General features: G+C 39.3%; 1 protein-coding gene across 1 annotated transcript in view; it reads right to left on the reverse strand.

The window, feature by feature from the left end:
* Nucleotides 1-19,384, reverse strand: part of LOC126443013 (uncharacterized) — a 93,113-nt gene that overhangs the window by 12,888 nt on the left and 60,841 nt on the right. The window contains exon 3 of the mRNA XM_050090862.1: nt 15,242-15,418. Within this exon, the coding sequence (XP_049946819.1) occupies nt 15,242-15,418 (177 nt within the window). The remainder of the gene's footprint in view (nt 1-15,241; nt 15,419-19,384) is intronic.

Below are 19,384 nucleotides of genomic sequence, written 5' to 3' on the forward strand. Positions count from 1 at the left end.
CGTCAACGCGGAAAACGCTTGCCGCTGCCGTTGCCGCACGCCGCGCTGCCGCCCTCTAGTGGGAACCGGCATTTACTTTCTGGACTGCTTGTTGGACCTTTTCGCGCTTCAGTCGACCAGTTCGTGTCTGCTGTGCGGAGCTGACTCATACTAGCATCTCCCGACATTCACTAAGACACAAAGACTGCAGCGGAGAGCTGCGATAAGCTCTCAGACTCACCGCAGCTCTGAGCAGAGGTCCGCACGCGGCGGCCGCTGAAGGCAGCGGAATGTGCGCGTGTCTGGTTTGGAAATGACACGACAAAAATTCCTGTGGCGACTGGGAATCGAACCCTGCACATACCGTTCAACTACATGAAAAGAGACACTGACACTCTTTTTCACCACTAGCCAACAGCCTCTGACTAAATCGAAACCCATACACATTGTTATTGTTGACAAAGTACGGAGAGGCGTCAAAAATCATAATTTGTCACATGAAATTTTGTGTGTCCTTCCTACAAAAGACAGACCAAGATTAGAACCCAGTCATGCATCTTTCGCCAAGACGGTAACGACTTTGGAATCGTGGGGAAACAACGGAACGGTGGAACTCTTTTTTTGTGGTAAGGTCTTATTGGACCCAACTGCTGAGATCATCGGTCCCTAAGCTTACACACTACATCATCTAACTTAAACTAACTTACGCTAAGGTCGACACACACGCCCATACCAGAGGGAAGACTCGAACCTCCGACGGGGGCAGCCGCGCAGACCGCAAGGAGAACGGTGGAAAGTATCAACACAAAGCCGTCAGACGTGACGAAAAGGGAGATCTGAGTTCGGATCTCAGTCCAGCACCGATATTTTCCACATCTCATGTCGAAATAAAATAAGAATCAGCTGCCCAGTGATCTTGCACGATCAGTGGCACATTCATCAAAAAACACTCTCGCGTAAGAAAGCTTACTGGTGACTGGCTTTCAACCTGGCATGATTAGGCCTCCGCCATGGCCCAACCTAAAAGGACTCTCGCGCAACAAGTAGCAAAGTGACGTCTCTTGTGTAGGTTTGGAATCACAGTGCAACACTACATTTTTCAAATGACATCAGAGTGTGTTTGTACTTCTTAAATTGATTGCCTTATGTGAGAACCTAGCCCCGACCATCACAAGAATCATTCCAAATGAACACCCGTCTGCACAGAGCATTGGTTCATGACTATGTCGTAATGGAGGCCTTTCCGCACTAATGGAAAATTCCGATTCCGTGGGGGTCGATTACAACCTGTTGGAAACGTTTCTTTGTTGGTCCACATCGACAGTCACTGGCCACCTTGGCTACCTGAGGCGTGCTCCTGACTTGGTTCTGTTATCGCCGAAATAAGATCACGTCAAGGGGCAGCTGCACGAACGGCCAACACGGTACAGTGCGCAGATTTCTGCAGGATGTGCCTCTCCACTTGCGGTTCTACGCTCACAGTATTTCGGGTCTATTCACAAATTTGTGTAAACCCGAAGACCAGATATCGAACATATTCTCCTCTTTGGTTTCGAAATTGCATTTCGTCTCGCATAATTGGATTCCTGCAGCATTTTATGGGGAGAGTACTGAAGTATGTAAGCAACCAAGGTAGATTATACCTAAAAAACTGCACAAGTTTCTGTCAAAACTTAAATCGTGTTTGCAGCTGCTAGTAACATAATTGGTTGGATGAAAACGTGCACTTTTGAAATGCAGCAAAAACAGCTGAAACTAGCCAATAATGTGGATTTAAAAACTTCGTTTCAAATAACTTCACTGCCTCAGCGAGGAAGATTAATAAAAGCCAAATTTCTTTAGCAAACTGACAAAAATAACTATTGTTCTGCAAGGCGATTAAGGTCCGACTGTCAGGAGGGTGGAAATAAAATCAAATCTGAAACTAATAACATATTTTAGTCTACTGTACTCATATCAATGTATTTTACTTCGCTTGATAGCTCCCGGCCACAGAGATCAATTTTGTTTTCGTTTGACGTGAGAGCAATAAACGAAGAGGAGACAGCAAATCACTAAACGTAAACGCAGGCCACGTGGAGATCAGCCACCTCCCCAGCATAACTCACAAGGAGACGGCACGACCACGGGGTCGGGGATTTGTCCGAAATTTTGCGTGGACCCCTAACACCTCACGTGGTTAAAATATTAGGACGCACCACTCGGAAAATCCCGTGAAAAATCGATCCAAAGTTTCTCAGGTGCCTTATGAGTATAAAATGTTGGTCCAGTGCCGAGCCGCCGTTTGGCCTAGTCTTTGTGGTATTATTTTGTGAATAGGAAATTTTCAACGAACCACACACTACATTCCATTCATCTGGCTGATTCCCCTTCGTGTACCACTTGCAACCTGATTGACAGAGATGAGCATCAATTTGTCTGTGGAAATGCAAATAATAGATGGTTGTCAATCAGAAAAAAAATTAGCAACTATGCAGAGAAAACCGCCGTATTTGATAACGCCAATGTGCCTTTTACACCCGGAAGAAGAATTATACCCCACCTCAAAGAAAAATGCCGGCAACTGGTTGAAGGGACACGCGGTATTTTACCTGCTGTCCAGTAAAGAAATGAGCGAAGGAGATTTTTGGACGTACATCTCCGACCAGCATCACAAGCTACTACGCATAAATAATTACTATGATACATACGCCAACTTCCTCAGAAGAAGCGTCATATGAACTCCATTTTCGATTATGCGATTCAGAACATGAAGAACTGAGAGACAATTTAATCTTTGAAAAACAAATACGATCAAGTGACGAACATCACTATCTGGTTTAGGCCTTGATTTCTTCTAAAACGTCAACGAAGCTGTAATTAATTTTCGTTTGTTTTATTACTTTTAAATGTTAGTTGAAAATTATGTACTACTGTGGAATGTTATGACCAATTTTAAAAAATGGTTAGGGCTCGGACTCTTATGCCAGAGACCTTGGGTTCTTTTCCTTCTGTTTCATTTTCTTTTGCTATTCCACCAATTATTCAAAAAGTTTCTCAAACTGACATTATTTTAGCTCAAGAATGTTAAGTTTTTCATTCACTGAAAAATATTCGTGCTCGTTGTTCTATTTCGTTTCATGGGGTTTCAAGGTTTAGAGGGGCTTTGTAAGGGCCCCCTTGGGATTGTAACGGCCATCTGCGCATAGGACTGTGCGCGAGCCATGAGAAGTAAACGGCAGTTTGTTTTTCGACTTCGTCATGAACAGACATGCCTATTTCAAATTTCGACGTGTTATTCCGATCCGCGGTTAAACACGTCTACTGAAGAAGTTGCTGGCTCATCTGGAATAGGAGAAGAAATTCCTGAAGAGTCCGTTCATAGTGATCTATCAAAATTACGATTGAAGGGCGCAGTGGTGTATTATGAAAAGCTGTTGACGGAAAATATTTTAATTGCATCGACGTCTTCGGAACAAATCTCTCACGATGCTATGTTATTGGCCGGAGAACTTTATAATAATACACTGGAACTTTTGGGTGCAAAAACATTCGTATCTGAAGAGGAATTAATTCACGCTCATGAGGATTGTGAAGAATGTGAGGAGAACGACGAACAGTTCGAAGTGCCACAAAATGATTCCTCTCCAGACGAATACAAACCGTCATCGAAAAGATTTAAAAGTGACATGATTCCCATAACCTACAAAGTCGTGAATTTTGTGGAAGCAAGACAGCAATATCAGCAAGTTACGACAAGAAATTTACAGCAATGGACATTGGCTGCAGCTGCACAATTCGTCGATTTCAAATTCAAGGCGTCTGATCGATAGGTCACGGCATTTAAACAGAAGCACAGAATTTCACAACGCAAGATCACGAGACTGGTTTCGAAAAAAGAAGCGGCGTCAATGGAGGCCATCCAGGCGTCTGCGGAGGCCTTTCGTCGGCAGACGTGCCGGTTAATCCCTCAATACCACGACGAGGATCATGCGATAAATACTGACCAAATTCAAAATCATGCTATAGGATGTGTTGCATGTACAATGTCAAATTGCTTGTGATATTTGTAGAGTGTGTATACCTACATTTCTTAATGCTTACAAAATGCTACTCAATATTCTTGGCGATACAGATAAATTTTGCTTACTACTCAACTTACTGTTTCACAAAATGAGAGCCAGATGTGACAGGTGCACATAATTGAATAATGTTGCTTATGTCTTGTTTTGATAATGAAGTGTATAGTGGTTTAATGTGTTTTGCAATGTATTCTTTTCATGCTCAGCTCTGGATGAAGTGATTATTATTTTCGACTGCTTGGTACCATTAAGGTGTTATTGATGTTTGCCTAGCAGGAATCTTCAGTGAACCATGGGGCATATGTAACATCCATTTTTGACCTACTTTGTATTGATATTTCTATTTGTAGAGTTGCTTATGTAGAGTGCTGTATCTGTCATATGCAGAGTGTTTTACCTGTCACGGAAATTCTTAGACAATGTATACATATTTCAGTTATGTGAACTTTTTGAACAATGTTCAATTTATGCTTATGAATGAAAATAACTCCCGGAATGATTATTATATAATGTACTGTAAATGACTTGGTCCATAGTTAGGGAATGCAGGGTTGAATGTAAAAAATGTGGGGAATCCCTGCAGCTACAGAAGTAGCCTGGCAGAATGGAAAAGGTGTCGTTCACGCAAGTGGCAACTCGTCCCTTGCGACGGCTAAGGAGTCTGGCTTGAGCAGTGCTGTGGTTAATATCTCGCTAGCAGTAGCAGAACATTGTAGTTCATATTTTTGGAGTATTGAGGCAGAGGAACTTAAAGAGTGTTACATATGGACCTCAGATGCTGCATTTGGTGATACCATGTATAAAGGCATTGTTTTTGGCCCTGCAAAAATATAATTCAGAAGGTCTATAACACGGCGAGGCCAACAGTACTACCACGACTACATCGCTGCCATGTTAACAGCCACTGCAAATCATGCCACCAGTGGCAGTGCCACCAGCCTTCCACCAAAATGTTTATATTTGGCACTCTGTAAATGGACCAGGTATTTGTGAAATTTGGTTGATTTTAATAATAATCACGGTATTGCTAAAAGCTCTATCTTGCACCTGTGATTATCCCAAATCACAAACCTCACCAGGAATCCTATCCTAGTGAATTTAATTCCGAGTGAGCTAATTTATTATGAAAAGACTATTCAGCAGCCGTAAAAATAGTTGTGATTGCTTTCTAATGTGTGGAGTTATTGTGTTTCGAGTTCAGTTTAATAATTTGAGAAATACACCACTTCCAGTGCATTTTTAAATCGATCTGCATTACTTTTCTTAAATACTTTGGCTTACTTAAAAGCTGTCCAAAAATAGTAAAGTTGTTAGTTAAAAGAATAATAATAATAATAATAATAATAATAATACTAATTAGAAGTGAAAAAGATTATTAATTGTTGCATTTATGCACTTTGATCAGAATTACAAAGTTTTATTACTGTTCATTCCATGAGAAGGTGTTTGAACTTGAATTTAATGGTGTTGGCATTTGCCCACCCAACTATATTTTGAGAAGGTTAAAAGACTACTTTTCAAAGCACATTTGTTATTTGAAGAGTTATAGTTTGTTGGGCTTCACTTAATGAATAATTATTGATGAGAATACTCACCATTTTCCATACACACTTGTGAAGATTTGTTAATGAGCATGGCCCTCATGTACTAAACTAGTTAGTTAATGAAGCAAAGCAAAGGTACCTCCACAGCCAGTGTAGTTAGATTTGCATTCTGTTTAATTGCTTCAAACTGGGCCCAATAAAGAAATATTTACTGAATTAGCTACTTAAATGTAAGCTGGGTAACGTAAAGGTATAGAGACCGTGTACTAGCAATGATGTTATATGGTAGGATCATAATAGACCTCCTGATTTAAATCAATCATTTCATGCTCTTCCCTGTTTAGTATTGCTATTAGTATCATGTGTGTTGGTGACTGGTTCTATTAACTGCTGCATCTAGTTCATTCAAGGCAGGGCTTAACTTTTAAACTTTTAGGTGCCGTAAGGCGCCCCCTTTTACCACTCCCCACTGGCCACAGAGAGAGACATGTGATAAGACTTACAATGAGAAATTCTTTCTTAAATACAGTTCTGAAATTCAGGTTTTTAAACCATTAATATCTTATAATCAAAAACATAGCACCACAAGGTTCCACCACCTGCCGTACCAGTGTCACTTTGCCCCATAGTTCTGCTTCACACGTATTGGCACCAAGTCATACTCACGACATCACGTTTTCAAATGCTGCCAGCCACAACGTTCAAACAGTTTCTTTGTAGCTGCTCTATGAACGTGTGTTCAGTACTCATCAACAAGGCATTTAGCAGTTAATGACTAAGATATTCCTGCTCCATCTGGGTCTAGTACAATTTCGATTTCCCACGTCTTCACGCAATGTTAATTCTGTGAGCATTTTGTACCATAGCAGCTGATCGTTGCGTCGCGCCTGAGTTGATAACAATGCAAGATAAAGTTAAAACATTCTCCCCTCCCACTTCCTCACCCTGAGGCTGCCGTAATCTTTCTCCTCTCCTCTCCTCTCCTCTCGTCTCCTCTCCTCCCCACATGTTACACTGCCATGGGAAAAGATTATATGTAATGTTCTTCAGTCAGATTTTGTCATTTGAAACTTTCATGATAGTGAGTGAAAAATAAATCACAAGTTTTATTTATACAGGTAATAAATAAATTCCCTTCTGAATGTAAAATGTAACTAATAGACTAAAAATATCTATGACTTAACTTTTACACTTGTAAAAAATTTAGTTGTTCCTATGTTACTAGCCAAAGAGAAAGGTCTTTACCATTTAATTAACATGAGACCCTACGTGTAAAAATTTAACTGAAAAAACACTATTGTTCCCAGAATGAGATTTCCACACTGCGGCGGAGTGTGCGCTGATATGAAACTTCCTGGCAGATTAAAACTGTGTGCCGGACTGAGACTCGAACTCGGGACCTTTGCTTTTTGTGGGCAAGTGTTCTTTATGTTATAATAATCAGGAAATGATAAACTCGTCATAGAGATGACAGATTTGTTCTTTTCCATAAGCCCATAGTGTCTTAACTGAGAAAAACATATTTCATGAGTAGCCACTGCAAACTGAATATTTATTTATTAAACCACAAAAAATCAAAAGGGACCTGTTATTATAAATGTTAACACATTTGCTGCAATCTGACCGAAAAATGTTTTACATGTAGAATACATCTTGTAGGAAAAGCAATCAATGCATTTGGCATTGGGAGAGAATTATTACAAAAATAAACATGCACTTATATTAAAATCAGCTTCACAGTGAAGTCGACCATTTCAGTCAAAGTCGCACTTATAACAATCATCCATCTTTGGCGAATATTTTACAAAAATGTCAAAGCTTCTTGAGTTCCATTATAGCTCTGTTAAAATTACTTTTTCATTTCCAATAACATACTGTGTATATAAAAAATTAGTTTGTACATTAAACCATTATTTAAACAATTTTACTTCAGCAGGCTGCACGAAGATGTTATACTGTTTCAAACAGCAGTTGAAAACTTCAAGAATCCTACATCTCAGTAGATTTTTAGCTCGATTTGCCGTTCAACAATTAAACCGCTAATGACCAATAAACTGAATCGGTGGGATTGAGTATTGATCTGTTAACTCATATATGATAAAATTACAAATGATTCCAAATCAAGAATATCACATTAATAATAAATTGTACCGAACGTTAATTTTGAGTTTACAGTTTTGTAGTTTGAAATATGAATTTAATTTCCCTTCACTCATAAAATAACAAGTCCTGTCAACATGCACTATATATCTTTGACCTAAGGGTATACAACTTTGTTTAAATATTTCCCTTTAAATTTTATTACACTTTCAACATAGTGTATTAACTTAAAATGACAAACATCTGTTATCCTGACAAAAGTCAGTGGCATATGAGGAGTCAGTTTATACAGAATATACATTGTGTATTTATTGTTAAAAAGTACCTTTTTAGGATGTATTATTAACTGAACTCATAGTTTTAACTAAGTTCATACTCAGTGGCTCAAATAAAGGAAGAAAAATAAGCATTGTGAAATTATTTTAAACACAATCAATGGAGATGGATTACGAAAAACATTTCCATAATACAGAATTATCCTCATTATACACTTTATCACTTCGTGCTTTTGACTGTGTAGCAAGTGCAGAATGATATCCCCTCGCCATCCAAGACGCCCATTTTCATATCTAGCTACAGGTGGTCCCAGGAGTCTGATGCGTAATGAACTACAAACAGTGCTGATGTAGAGTGACGATCTCAGTGGTGTCATAATTAAGTTCATTGCAGAAATGCCACGTTTACACTCTGCAATCGACACTGCAATGCTGTTTATTATTGATACAAAATTTTTGAACATTGGTGGCTGTACAAGAACAGTTGGCACTTCTCCACTTAGTAGTGGTTTCAGACCCTGTTTGTACTCCCTGAAGTCCTTCATTATTTCAGAGGGCTATTAATCTTAAATCTTTCACACATTCGAAAAATCTCATTTTCTCCATAAGTGATCGATATGTTTTTAGGCCACAATTTCAGGTGAATGGCCTTCATGTAGTTCATATCATCATCGTAGCTTTCAGATGCATTCACTGTTGATAGCAACCTGGATCACAAATTATTTGCCAAGCTGCGATTAAACTGTTCATCAGGAATCTTAGAAATAATTGTTCTTTGAGAAAGTTTAACACATTGAAAGTTCATATTTTCCAGTGCAATGTTAGCTACATTTGCATGTTGTCCCATTGCATCAAACAGACTTTCAAACACTTTTAATAAAAGTGTAATGTCGTCGTGAGCTTGAGCAAGGTTAACACTTGATCTTTGAAGCTGTAGGGATAGATCGGCCAACTCTTCTAAGGCATCAGAGATTACAGCTAGGTTGGAGACGAAAGTTGTAGATGACAATTACAGAGCCCTTTGTAAGAAGACCGTTGTTTTGAGTCTCATTTCGTGTCCTCTGATACTTCTAAAAAATGACTGTACAGAGCCCTGCAATCTTTCCACACAGCTTTTACTGCCAATAAACTGGAGGCCACCCAACGAGTGTCAAAACACATGACCAATTTTTAAATTTCTAGCTCCAAACCTTTAGCAGCAACTGCCAACTCACTGCTGTTTTTCGGGGAGCAGCTGAAGATATTTCTAACTTTATCCATGAATATTTTAAAGTGATTAATTCCGACCACTTCTTCTATCGTGTCATGCATGGTGAGTTCTGAACGATGATTCAAACAATGCCAGATGAATAAGTTTGAAAAACATCAGCTTTGCAAGGTCAGACTTTTTTCCTAACATGACAGAAGCTCCATCGCAAGTCAAAGCGATTAAATGGTCTTTCAAAAACTCACAGCCTAGTCCTAGTGATTCTAACTGCTTTAAAAGTTCTTTCAAGATATCAGATGCTGTTGTGTCATTTAGCCCAAAAAGTCGCAAAGAAATTGTCATGGCGTTTTCCCTTTTAACAATGTTCTGAACTAGACAATCAAAGCTTTGTGTGAAAGTGAAGTGGCTTTATCCAAAAGAAGTGAAAATTTGGAGTCACTTTTTATTAAATTATTTATTAGATCTGATGTCATCTGGTCAGAAATATGAATCACTATATTAGATCAAGCAACATTTGAACATAGTATTCGGCCCATATCCAAACCAATTTTAATTTGGAGATCAATTTCTGTCTGAAACTCATTAAACAGTCTATGTAACTTTGCTTGCTTATAAGCTGTCCAAAAATACGCTCAGTAACAACTTTTTGTTCCTTTACTGTGGAAGCGACGGAGTTCTTAATGTGATATTTTTCTGCGTAGTCTGGATTTTGTTTGCTAAACCGTGAGCTTCAAATGTGCAGTGATCAAACAGTTTTTTCCTAAGAGACGTTATTTGATCATGTCCCACATGAGCTTACAGTTCCTAAAAGCCATTGCTCACTCAGTTTTAACCGTTTTGTTTTTTCAGCACCTAGTGTATATCTACAAACTTGGCCTTTTTTTAATAATCAACCACGGGTTTTTAGCTTTATAATCTGTACATTGTTCGACAGACCGACAATCTGGCTTTTCATCATCATTACAATTATCAATACTGTCTATAGATGTTTTGTCTGTATCCATATCCACCAACTTATACAAATTTTCATTTTGCAACAATGACATAGGAGAAGGATTGTCTGCTTTGTTGTTTGCATCTTCTTCTCCAGCCACAGCTGACGTCATGGATTCTACATCTAAACTGTGGTTTTCATTGCCCTCACTAACGTTTTGTCTTTTAGGTTTAAAGAAGTCACTAATTTTTGTAGAGATATACATTACTATTAAACTCTCCTGTCCACTGAGTCACAATGTGTAAATAAACACTACGAACAAACCAAAACAATGCTGTCAGTTCTGAGCAGAACAACTGCACTGCAAGCGATTGACGTACAGAGAGTGATTGAGTAATATTGTTGAACGTGAATTCCTGAAGTGCCTGTTGGATTGTTTGTTGGCTTCTCTGTGAGGCAGCGATGGCTAACAAGGTAAACTGATTCAAATTGAAAAAGCCATAGACACGACCTGTCTGAATCGTGGACTAAAAAGACTGAATTCACATAGAGACATACAGACAGGCAACTGTAATGCGAGAACCACTTATGGGATTTACTTGTTTCTTTCTTTAACTCACAGATATATTCATTTACTATCTATTATTATATATTTAGCTACTTTAGGTAGCACAAGAAATAAGCTGTGGCTATAATTGTAAGTCAAGTCGCAAGAAACTGGGCTGCCGTCGTGCTCCTTACACTATTAGAGCAAAATCATTTGATTTTTTAATGAATTGTAGACCTCAAAAAGAACCACAAAAAGTCAGCAAGAGCATATGTTTGTCTTTCACAGTTGAGTCACACTCAATTTTTCTGCTTTGTGGGTGTTTAAACAGCTGACTTCAGAAGACAAAAATCATCATTATTCTTCAACCTTAATCTTTTATTTAGGTACATCTTTTTGAGCTCTACAGTTTGGTACTACATAACGTGATATAGTTCTTATGGATTATGTAATGTATTTCAAGAGAGCATGCTGGCAGAAAACATTTTTACTTCACATAGCTGATGACATTTAAACGGCTGAACAGACTTTCAGAAATATAGCTAAGAACCGTCCCCATTAAACCAGCTTTCAAATAAAAAAACGGCTTTAAAATTGGAACTTTCGTTTGAGGACTATGCTGGGGCAGACAGACAGACTTAAGGGTCAAACATATACATGTCCGTTCTGCATTAGGAGTTCAAATTTGCCCCCTGTGGGAGCTCCCCTCTACTGTATAGCGTCAACCATGTTCTAACGAGGGTGCGGGCAGATAACGGGTCGCAAGGCTGCCAACTTTTAGTCATTTTTGCTCCATTCGCACATATGATTTTTAGCTGTGACGTAAATTACAACATGGAATAAAATGATTTCGTGAAAGCACATTATAAAGACGTTCACATTCAAACATGGCTTACATTATTTCTCATTAACACACATAACATGAGATGTTGCCTTGCTACTACATTGCTGAGGTTGTTGGCAGTCGTATACAAAAGGCAATATGCACCAATCACAACTTTAGAATGATACTCCAATTATCTTGGGTATACGTCTCTCTCTCTCTCTCTCTCTCTCTCTCTCTCTCTCTCTCTCTCTCTCTCTCTCTCTCTACCTCCTGCCCGTCACATCATGTTGGCGAGCCATTGTCATGTTCACTTGTGCTGGTGCAGCGGAAAATTACGGTTACGGTTTGATTTAATACACATGTACTACTTCAAATCTCCGGTACTGTACTGTTAAAAAAAGGGGGAGGGGGGGAGAAAAGAGAGAATTAGAAGAAAGGGAGTTTCTGGGAGGTGCCAGAATGCATTGTGGCCAAAATTAAGCCCTGATTCAAGGTACATGTTGTTGTTAGGCATATGCTACAGTTTGCAATCTTATTGGCCATTTGTTTGACCTCCAAATTAGTATTACATTTATCTGCAAGGTTACGTTGCTCTGGTGTAATGTGAACAGATATAAAGAAACAGGTGTGTGTGTGTGTGTGTGTGTGTGTGTGTGTGTGTGTGTGTGTGTCAAGGAAGGTTAGGTTAGCCTTAGCACTGCCTTCTGCTTTATTACATTGTTTGACAAGAATTCCTAATTAGGCTGGCGACTGATATTAATACATAACTAATATGTAATTAATAAGACTTGCTTTTGTGCTGGAGAACATCTGTTCCTCACACAAATGTTAAGTGTTGGTTATACTCTGCTGGAGTGTTTTGGAAACGAATCCCAGTCTGTTTGTCCTGTTCCCATTAGGTTATATTGTGGTCACAACTTTCTCAAAAATTCCTCACAGCGGTTTAAGGTTAGCACTGATTGCCTTTTATGGTCGGCCACATTACCGCTAAAAGCAGTCCCTTTGGAGGGGCCCTCCTGCACAATTCCACCACATGTGGGTGGCTGACTTTCTGCAAGGCTGTGCCCTGTGTTCTGTGACATTTGTATGGCTGCTTCGGTATCTTGGCATTTTCAGATCTCCAGGAGGACGGCAGAGCTTTAGTTGGTAAAGACATTTCCAGCTGGAGTACATCACAACCAGACACACACTCTGGAATCAGGTATTGAATTGTAAGGTGTATCCAGCAACAGATGTGCACTCAGAGCACAATTCAGGTATGATAATGAGTGAACTAAATTTTAAGAGAACTGTTATGAGAATTCAGTGTGTAAATAAATAGGATAGTGAAGTACCCGGGAATGGAATGGGAATTTTAACTTCTATGAGGCTCTAGACAACGTGATAATGAACGGCAATCAAGCGAGTATCCACATTTGTCTGCATAATCCGTGAGACAGGAGTCATAGCAACAGAATGCCAGAGAAACACCATCCAGATACTACAGAAGCAACCAAGCACTTGTAAGTGCAATAGCTAAACAGCTCATGAATAGAGCTTTTTGAAAAAATAACAACAACATGAAGAAGAATGGAAGACAAAGGTGATTATCTGTTTGAGGAAGATAAATTTGGAGTAAAGGATCCAGGGATAGTGGAAGGAATGTGTAAGAAAAATCAAGGCATCTTTATTGGATTTGAAGATCTTTACATGACATTTGACAGCATGAAATAATGAAAGTGTGTGAAATTTTTTGAAAAGGTACATATAAGATATATTGAACAGCAGGTAACATAGAATATGTACAATAATCAACAAGAATTGGTATTCTGAATTAAAGATTGTTAAAGATAAGGATGCAGGTAATCTCCACACACGTTCAGATGAACACTAAAGAATCATTGGTGGAACTGAAGAAACTTATAGCAATTTAATTAAAACTTAAGTTGAAAAGGATATCATTGATAAAATTCACTGGTGATATTTCTGTGTTCACCGAAAGTCAGACTGAATCACCAGAATTGGTGAATGTAATAAACAGTTGAATGAGTGCCAAATCAGGATTAATGAATGGAAGAAAGAGGAAAGTATTGGGGTGTGGCAGAAGTAACATTGGTGGCAAAGTTTACAGAATTAAGGACCACACAGTAGACCACTTGTACGGACTCTGGTACATGTGATGCTAATTTACACTGAGGGTCAAAGCACGGTTGTTATAAGGAATAATGTAGCATGGAAAAACAGGAGATTCCCCGCAAAACAAAGTTACTAATATCAAAGATATGCCTTAATTTGTGTTAGACATACCTGAATGTATGCTTGGAGCAGAGTACTGCATAAAAATTAATCATGGATTATGGAAAAAACAAGAGGGGAATCGGAGCATTGTAAATGCGGTGCTATTGACGGATGTTTAAACTAGGTGAACTCTTAACAGAAGAACTATCGAACATCTCTGCAGAATAGGTGAGGATAGTGTGATATGTGAAAAACTGTGACAAGTACAAGGGTCAGCAGAGTAAGTTATATTTGAAGGCATCAGGGAATAACCACTGTGGAACTAGAGGTGGTTGCTGAGGTTAAAAACTGTAGGGAAAGACAGAGATAGGAATGCATGTCATAAATAATTGTGGACTCTGGGAGCTCATGGCACTGCAATTCTGCTGCTCAGACAGACAGACACATTGTCAACAGAAGGCAGAGTTCCCCCTTTGCATGTCTGTGGTTACCGAGACTGGCTGTTACAGCAGACTACAGTGGGGCAACCAAGGTGGTGCACACCCTGGCAAGCTGAGGCTCTGCTGGCGTTTGCTTCTGTTTGGTGATTGCCGAGTATATTTCTTGGTTACTAACAGAAACTATAGCAAATTATTGGGTTCTTTCTCCTCTCTCATTCCTGACAAGCACCAAAAATGGTCTCATAAATGTGTGTGTGTGTGACCTCTGCTAGACCATTCCAATACATCTAAAGTAATAGACATTTATCTCATCTGACAGTGTTACACATTCAGTGCACTCATACTCTCCCCATCACTAAATTTTCTGGGCATGACATTGTCTGAATTATTGAAACTTCCTGGCAGATTAAAACTGTGTGCCGGACCGAGACTCGAACTCGGGACCTTTGCCTTTCGCGGGCAAGTGCTCTACCAATTGAGCTACCCAAGCACGACTCTCATTCTGGAAACATCCCCCAGGCTGTGGCTAAGCCGTGTCTCCGCAATATCCTTTCTTTCAGGAGTGCTAGTTCTGCAAGGTTTGCAGGAGAGCTTCTGTAATGTTTGGAGGGTACGAGCCGAGGTACTGGCAAAAGTAAAGCTGTGAGGACTGGGCTTGACTCGTGCTTGGGTAGCTCAGTTGGTAGAGCACTTGCCCACGAAAGGAAAAGGTCCCGCGTTCGAATCTCGGTCCAGCAGACAGTTTTAATGTGCCAGGAAGTTTCATATCAGCGCACACTCCGCTGCAGAGTGAAAATCTCAGTCTGAATTATTGTTGGCATTTGTTTGCTGGTCTTTATGAATAAGACACTGAACTGTTGACAATAACTATTTTTCCTACCAACCTATTCTTAACTAACCTCTCTTCCATGGTACTATGATCTAGTCGTGGGGATACCACCTCTGATTGTATGTTTTGATTTTATTCCCAGTTCACTTTGCTGACCCTCATTAAGTCTAGACTGAGCATTTACACTTTGCTTTTCAGTATTTATATCTTATCTACCATATAATGTTGTGTGCACGCGCGTGTGCGTGTGTGTGTGCGCGTGTGTGTTTTCAGGGAACTCACCGCATTTGAGAGACAGTGGCCTCATCAGGTGGAGGAGTCGTGGGCCGCGCAGCAGCAGGTGTCTGGCGAGGTGCGCTGGCAGAGGTGGCGGTGGCAGCGGTGGTGGTGGTGGTGGTTCTGGTTGTGGTTGTGGTGCTGGTGGTAGTGGTAGTCCTCAGCTCTGTAACGACTGGTGCACTGCACATACAGAGAGGCAGGGTGTGAGCTGGCTAGGCGTGTCCTCGTGGGGATGTGGAGGTGGCTCACTATGGCCAGCACTGCTGAGGGACCATCCACACAGGGGATAGGGCTCCAGTTAATACAAATGAATTACCAGTAAGCTAATAACAATCAGTTGTACCATCCGAGCTTTCCACGGCAGTCGCTCAACCCCGTACAACAGGTAGTTCAAATCTAAGTGCAGCCAGAAGGTACATACAACGCCCAATACTTGCACAAAACATAATTACAGAATTACTGGACAGGTTAGCTCAGGTGCTATCGCCATCAAAACTATCCAAACGGCCTGAATTCCACTCCACCTAAATTGTATGATGATGATGAAGTCCCATATTCCTTGACAGAGTGTAGGGGAACGACGAATGCACCCACATAATGTTACTGTCTTGCAGTTCCTCTGATCTCTTTTCGATATGGGCATTTCACTCTACAAAATGATTACTAAAAGACCCCACTTGAAGCAACTGATTTGTAACACTGAGTCCACAATCAGACTAATATCACGATAATGTGAATATCGAAACCTGTTATAATTAGATGGCAGCTTGTAAACTCAAGTTTATTGCAATAAATGACTTTTTGGAAACTAAGTTTCAACTTTAAATTAAGTGACGAAAACATTTGTATTAAGACTACCATCCAGGATTCCAACTGAGCACCTATTGTCTCTGTTAACTAAGTACGAAAGATCTTAAATATCATTTCAGCCACAGGTAAGCATGTGTGTATGTGTGCATGTTGGAATGTTGAAATGGCTTCGCATTGTGTTCGATGATTCAAACCTAGCAACTAATAGGATTGTTAACTAAGTGCAGTAATACATTACATATCCAAATATAGCAATATGAGAATCTGAACTGTCGAGAAAAAGTATTTTGTTCCTTTACTGGGATCTGAATCCACCACTTCTCATTGTTTTCTAACCACAAATACATGTTAAACATCTGCTTAGTTTAGCTGTAGCAGGATGTGCCCATATATATACTGGAAATAACCTAACAGAACATTCTGTGTAGGGTGGGAATCTATCCCCACGTGCTGCATGCACCATCGTTGTTGACTGCACACAAGATGATGATGATTATCGAATTCTTTTTCACCACTTGCTACGAGGTACGTGTTTTAACTTTTCAAGCAATCATTTAAAGTTTTGTGTGACAGACTTGAAATCGACACCAGCTGTCATAGTTGACAAGACATGCAGAGGCGATAAAAATCAAAATTGCTTTTCTCCTCTGGTTTTATGTGCACGACACAATGAAAATCATTGCAGACAACCATGAATACAATGGATGCTAATAACTATGGGCATATCCGTGGGAAGAACTTCGTAACACAAAAGAGCTTCATTACACCAGATGTGTACTGTTACATTCTGAGGACTCACATTAGCCTCTCATTTTACGTTTTTTTGTCAGGACCAAACATTTTTGTTTTATGAAGGTAAAGCCAAATAGTTCAAATGCCCATCCAACCATCCTGTTTTAAGTTTTCCTTTATTTTCTTAAACTAAGCAATGCAAATACTGTGACCTTTCCTTTGAAATGGCACTATCTATTTCCTTTCTAACGTTTGAGAGCTGTAGATTCTACTTTGTCTCTAATGGTCTTGCAGTCGATGGGATGTTTGACACTTAATTACTTCTTTCTTTCTTCCTCAACATTTCCTATTGAATTAAAGTGCCGCATGATGGCTAATTGGTCACATTTCAAAACATTTGGCAGTAATCGATTGAGCCATACTGGTAAAACCAACCAACTGAAAATGAGAAAATTATTTCCTGACGTAATTTCTTTGACACACTTACCACATACGTGCACAAAATAATACAACAAAACAAACATTTCCAGAATACAAAAGGACTCACAAGCTGAAAACTTACAAACACACTCAACAAACACACACTGAGAACACCACACAGAAAAGAACCAGATGGTACACCATGACCTACACACATAAACTAACACACATAAGCAGAGCCAAAATAAAAAAAATACCACACACACACACACACACACACACACACACACACACACACACACACACGTACACAAACAGATGACATACTTCAATAATTACACTCGAAAGTTTGGCAATAACATTCGATCTTTGGTAAAAACATTTGACAGTCGGCAACAGAAACCAAAACATTGTATTGAAACAATCTTTCAGTTCATAGTGCTGTGGAGTGTGGGAAAAAACTGCAAATTGGCATTCATAGGAAGAACAACACCAAAAATGCAATGGAAGTCTAATATGTAAGAAATTGTCCACACAACCTGTAAGTACAGTTCAAAACATTACTACTTAATAGGAAATACCAACCACCAGACCTGTTTATAACCTATAGGCACAGTGACAAAAATGTAAATTAAATAGCTAACATATGTACATATTCCAGGCCACTGATAATGCCTTGCACAAAATAAACTCAAAACGCGTATGGCACTAAAATTGTGTTTTATTCAGTTGCTGTCAGATGGTCCATAAGTAAAAATTATCAATATACTGTGACGCACAAAATACTTCATGCACCATTTTCGAAGGTTTAAACAACAATCCTCATGACCTTCAAGAGTACAATATTCAATTAGTCACTCCATGAATACTTTCTAGCTACAAATAAAAAATTATGATTGATAAATATACTTATTCCAACCTGCATGACAACATGTCAGACAAAAGTCTATGATATTATGCATGAATCTACCTGTTTCAGTTAAATTATGGGTGGTCCTTTTAGGCTACATGCATCAATGTAGTATGCTACACGAGGAAAATTTATGGACTTTCTTAAGCACTTGCACGGTACATTTTTAGGCCTCCTTTTTCCACATGGAATTTATATGGAGGGATTATCTGTGCTACATGAGCTACATTTACTAAAGACAAGCCTCGTCTTTGCCAAGATTGATGGTGTTAATAATAACAGAAGAAATTATAATAATGCATCTCTTCTTTTAGTAAAATTATAAGCCTCTATCACAATAATAAAGAACTAGAAAATAATTAACGTTCCTTGACACAATGGCACACTACTGCAGTTATAAATGTGACAATGGAGAACATTCTGGAAGTTTGATTGATACTTGTTGCTGAGTTTGTTTTGTACGATCTAGTGTTGGTGTAACTTAAACTCTTACAAGATCACAGCAGCTCAGGTGGGAAAAAACACTTCCTGCAGAAATTTCTGTAGCCTACAATAATGCCAGTAGTGCAGCCGACAATTATGTGATTTTATTTCAGTGATTACAAAAACAACTCTAAAGTACATATTAGGTAGCTGAGGCAACTAGTGGCCATTGATATGGATTAACAAGGAAAAGAATGTTTTGTAAAGGCTGTAATGAACCTCCAGGGAAACGGAACGCTCATCCAGTGACGAGCAAAACAGTGGCACTGCATTGAAAGTAGTTTGGTGGTCTGTTAAAATTTCTCTACCTTCATTTGCTTAAGCTCTGTGTTCGAGTCACTGATCAGCCAAACACTTAACAAGTATTAACAGACCCTCTTTGCCTCCGGTGACTTCTGTTTAACAACATAAGATTCCACTTTCCTTCCTAATCTACAATAAAGCCGACGCTCCTTCACTACCTGCTGGAGGAGAGTCGGTGTATGTTGGGCCATGACAGAGGCAGACGTCCGGCTAGTGGAAGCTCACCGTTAACCTTTCTTGCACCAGAAATTTTACTTCATCCCTGAAACAATTGTCATGTAAAGTCACAGCACACTTATTTGAACTTGCAATGTTGAAAATGTTGGTGCTGAACTGGGAATCTAACTTGGATATCTCTTTCTGCCATTTTGAACACTTTTCAGACAATACAGTTCCATCGTTTTGTTGGGTCCCCAACATTCCATAGTTATCCAGGTTTCAATGAAAGGGGAAGGTCTGGTTTTAAATACTGGTTGGGTACAAAAATT

Source organism: Schistocerca serialis, unplaced genomic scaffold, assembly GCF_023864345.2.
Source record: "Schistocerca serialis cubense isolate TAMUIC-IGC-003099 unplaced genomic scaffold, iqSchSeri2.2 HiC_scaffold_1420, whole genome shotgun sequence".
In the NCBI taxonomy this organism is placed as follows: domain Eukaryota; kingdom Metazoa; phylum Arthropoda; class Insecta; order Orthoptera; family Acrididae; genus Schistocerca; species Schistocerca serialis.